The sequence below is a fragment of the Sinocyclocheilus anshuiensis genome, unplaced genomic scaffold, assembly GCF_001515605.1.
Source record: "Sinocyclocheilus anshuiensis isolate Anshui unplaced genomic scaffold, SAMN03320099.WGS_v1.1 scaffold1538, whole genome shotgun sequence".
Taxonomy (NCBI): Eukaryota; Metazoa; Chordata; class Actinopteri; order Cypriniformes; family Cyprinidae; genus Sinocyclocheilus; species Sinocyclocheilus anshuiensis.
The window spans coordinates 165715-169810 of record NW_015547762.1 but is presented as its reverse complement, the minus strand read 5'-3'; the positions used below and the strand labels follow the sequence as shown (position 1 = coordinate 169810).

General features: G+C 35.3%; 1 protein-coding gene across 2 annotated transcripts in view; it reads left to right on the top strand.

The window, feature by feature from the left end:
• Window positions 1-311: 311 nt before the first annotated feature.
• The window catches only part of LOC107704515 (dolichyl pyrophosphate Man9GlcNAc2 alpha-1,3-glucosyltransferase-like), a 15830-nt gene continuing 12045 nt past the window's right edge, over window positions 312-4096 (top strand). For both annotated transcript variants that reach the window (XM_016507449.1, XM_016507448.1), the window contains exons 1-7: window positions 312-531; window positions 754-838; window positions 992-1081; window positions 1187-1275; window positions 2259-2341; window positions 2442-2506; window positions 3501-3686. In XM_016507449.1, the coding sequence (XP_016362935.1) occupies window positions 450-531; window positions 754-838; window positions 992-1081; window positions 1187-1275; window positions 2259-2341; window positions 2442-2506; window positions 3501-3686 (680 nt within the window). In that variant the 5' untranslated portion in view covers window positions 312-449. The remainder of the gene's footprint in view (window positions 532-753; window positions 839-991; window positions 1082-1186; window positions 1276-2258; window positions 2342-2441; window positions 2507-3500; window positions 3687-4096) is intronic.

Sequence of the window (4096 nt, the reverse complement as noted above, 5' to 3'; positions counted from 1 at the left end):
CCCCCCCCCCCCCTATTTTTTTTATAATCTCGTTCATAGCGTTGGTAATTAGTCAAAAGGCAGTTTATTCAGTGTCTTTACCTGGTGATGTTCCATAGATAGTCCATTATTTGATAATTGCTTATTTATTCAGGATCATCATCTAGTAACAGCTTTACTTTACTGCACTTCAATACTCTATTTAAATCATAGCTTATTTACTACCAACATTTTCAAATTTTGATCAGACCATGGATCAAAATTACAAATCAGACCTTGACCGCCCAAACGCCAAGCCAGTTCAAAAATCACTTCAACCCACGTGCTCATGTATGATGTCATCACGAAGCGCCACTCCGCTGACGTATTGTTTCAGGAAGTGAATCTCAGCCGACTCGGCTCTCTAGGAAAACATGAGCGATGCTGCAGTTTTATGATTTTTAAATCAAAAGTCTTAAAGGCTACCAGACATGGAGAACTGGAGCCTTATCTCACTGTGCGTGCTGCTCGGTTTAACGTCGAGATGGACGGTGTCTTTTCATTCCTACTCAGGTTGGTTTTTTTGAATGAACCACCGGTTTCTTTAGGATCAGTAACGTTATATGGACACGTCAAAGTCAGCTGCAGGTGTTCGGAACAACTCATTCATCTGTAAATAAGCAAGATCAGCTCATCTAAAACGTCAATCAAGGGGGATAAACATTATTCGTGAAAAAAAACATTTACGTTTTAATGAATAAATCATACTATTTTGCATGTCATTTAATGGAATAGGTGCAGGTAAACCGCCAATGTTCGGTGACTATGAAGCACAGAGACACTGGCAAGAAGTGACTTACAATCTACCTGTTCATGAATGGTTAGTCTCTCATTCTTCTTTCACGGCTAAGTAAACCAATATTGGTGAAGCTCCCTCTCCTTATATTTTGTAGAAATTAAATGTCACAGTATTTTATTTATAAGGCCAAAGCCTTATATGAATGTGGCCTAACAGTTTTTTTTTTCAAACTAGGTACTTCAATACTACAAATAATGATTTGAACTACTGGGGTCTTGATTATCCTCCTTTGACAGCATATCACAGTCTGGTCTGTGCATACGTGTAAGTGTTCTTTTACCTGGTACAGCATCCATATTTTTTATTTATCAGTTTAACGTGGCTTGATGATGATTTTGATTTTGCCTTGTGTGGTGTCAATTTTTCTAGAGCAAAGCTGCTCAATCCTGAATGGGTGGAGTTGCATGCGTCTAGAGGCTATGAAAGCCACTCACATAAGTTGTTCATGAGGGCAACAGGTAAGTATTGATATCAATAATTTATTTATTTCAAATATTTTAGATGGCAGTCACGGTGTCATTTCTACCTTTTAAAGGGTTAGTTCACCTAAAAATGAAAATTCTGTCATTAATTACTCACCCTTATGTCGTTCCTGTAAGACTTTCTTTCTTCTTCGGAACACAACACAAATTAAGATATTTTTGATGAAATCTGAGAGCTTTCTGACCCTGCAAAGACAGCAACGCAGCTGAAATGTTCCCAGACCCAGAAACGTAGTAAGGACATCGGTAAAACAGTCCATGTGACATCAGTGGCTCAACTTCAATTTTGCTAAGCTACGAGAATACTTTTTGTGCACAAAGAAAACATAAATAACATAATTTATTTAACAATTCTTCTCCCAAAGTTACCGTCTTCCTCCATTTTGGGGAGTAACTTACTGATTTTGCAGAAATACTGGAATTATAATGGGCATTAATCCACCTATAAACTTTTGTTTCTATTATTTTAAAGTTATTTCTAATGAAGCTTCCATGATGATAGTTATGACGAATTCAGCAGACTGGCCACAAACCTTTTTAAAACATGATATTGATCATGTACTCATGCACAAATAAAGATTATTATTGTTTTAAAAATTAAAATATATGCTTGTTCTGTGTATATAATTACTCAAATATGCTTGTATTTCATGCACCATCTTGTGAAATCCAAATATATATTATTGTTTTTGGGGAAATTACTCATCTGTCATTTTTTAAATGAAAATTTATAGTATGTAAATAATAAAATGGAAATATATTAATTAGTTTTATAAGAGGTCGTTCAAATCGCTGCATTGAAGTGCTCTGAATAATCTATTATAATGTTTTTACAGTTTACGGTCATGAAAGTCAACAGTCTTATGGTTACATCTAGTTATAGTTAAATGATGTAAATCTCTGTAAATTAGGAGAAATATTTATGTGTTCATGCATATTAACCTTCCTCGTCCCAACAGTTCTTTTTACAGATATTTTGATCTACATTCCAGCAGTTTTGCTTTACTGCTTCTACTTTTGCGATGGATCCTCTAAACAAAAGGTAACTAAAAGACTACCTTTGAATTGGTATATTGTTCATTTGTATTTGCAATCATTAACATGATTTGATTTGGTCAAAATGTACCATTTTGTTCTCGTAGGTTGCTGCAGCTTTCTGCATCCTTCTGTATCCAGGACTTATACTGATTGACTACGGTCATTTTCAGTATCCTTTAACCTTTACCTTAATTGCTATGGTATTTATTTATTATCATGGGTGTCACTAGACCATTTTTAGGGGGGCTATAGCGATGTGTAATGTAAAATGACTACTCAGCCCCCCTAAAATTTTGCGATTAGCTCCATAAACTGTACACAAATTCGTGATCGCCTCAGTCCCCTTTAAATTTCATATGAAAATGGCGGCAGACTTCGATCGGCTCTTCGATCAGACTTCGAACCGTCTTTCAGCACGCTCTTTTTCACGCGGTGGTGCAGAGCGAGAAACAGAGGACAAGGTGTGTGTTTATCGATTGTTATAATATCTGCATCTGTGCAGTTCTTTGTCATAAATCCAGTTTACAAAATATCATGGGGGAGAAATAATCGGTTCCCCATCTACTGTAGCCTAAGTTTTCACTGCGTTCACCCCTCATCACACCACAGCTGTTTCCTCCAGTGAAAATGAAGCACATATGAACGCTTTTATAAAACGATCATGTTGCCATTTTCATTTGAAAATGTAACTTTCGATATAATACATATTCCAGTGCATGTGGCAAAGAGGTTTGCATACTTGAGCTTAGGAAAGAGGGTTGTACTAGAAATCCAAACAGTAAAATTTTGTGTTTGTACAGCAGGTTGTGTGTGTGAGATCATGACGACTTGAATTTGGCTTGTTATACCTATCTATGCAATACAGTGGAATACTGCAATAATATATATGTATGTGTATATATATATATATATATATATATACATACTGTGTGTATGTATATATATATATGTATGTATGTATGTATATATGTATGTATATATATATATTATTAGGCTATTTTTATTATTATACCCTCACTGGGGGCTGAGCCCCCCTAAAATTAAAATCCTAGAATCGCCCGTTTATTATTATGGTATTTATTCATTTAAGCTATTCACAGTCATGTCAAGAACTTAAAATCCAAAAAGAACAGCATGTGCATAGTCTTTAACTGCAATTTCAGATATAACAGTGTGAGCCTGGGTCTGGCTCTATGGGGGACTTTGGGACTTGGTTTGGGCTGGGATTTGTTTGGTTGCTTGGCCTTCACTTTGGCTCTCAATTACAAGCAAATGGAATTGTATCACTCACTGCCTTTCTTCTGTTACCTCCTGGGCAAGTGCATCAAGCAGGGCTTGACTGGGAGAGGGTGAGTCATTTGGGTTGTTGCACAAACATTGCATTTTTTATTTTAAAGTTGATTGCAATAATATGTTAAAATTGATTAACTGAGTTATTTAAGCAGACCTCAAGAAATTCCAGAAGGTACCAAACCAAGTGTAGTAAAAGTAGGCCTGCCAATTGTTGAGACCAATTATAGGCTTTCAACAATATTTCAGTTGTATCAGTAGACACATATACAACAATCCCACAGCAGTGATGGAGAAAAGGCTTCTTGACTTTATGTATTGTATTTTTTTTAACAATTAAATGCAGCTTTAGCATAAGAGACTTTAAAAAAAAAAAACAAAAAAAAATCTTACATTTTATTGTTCTAAACTTTTGACCAGTAGTACTGTAGTGTGTGTGTATATATATATATATATATATATATATAAT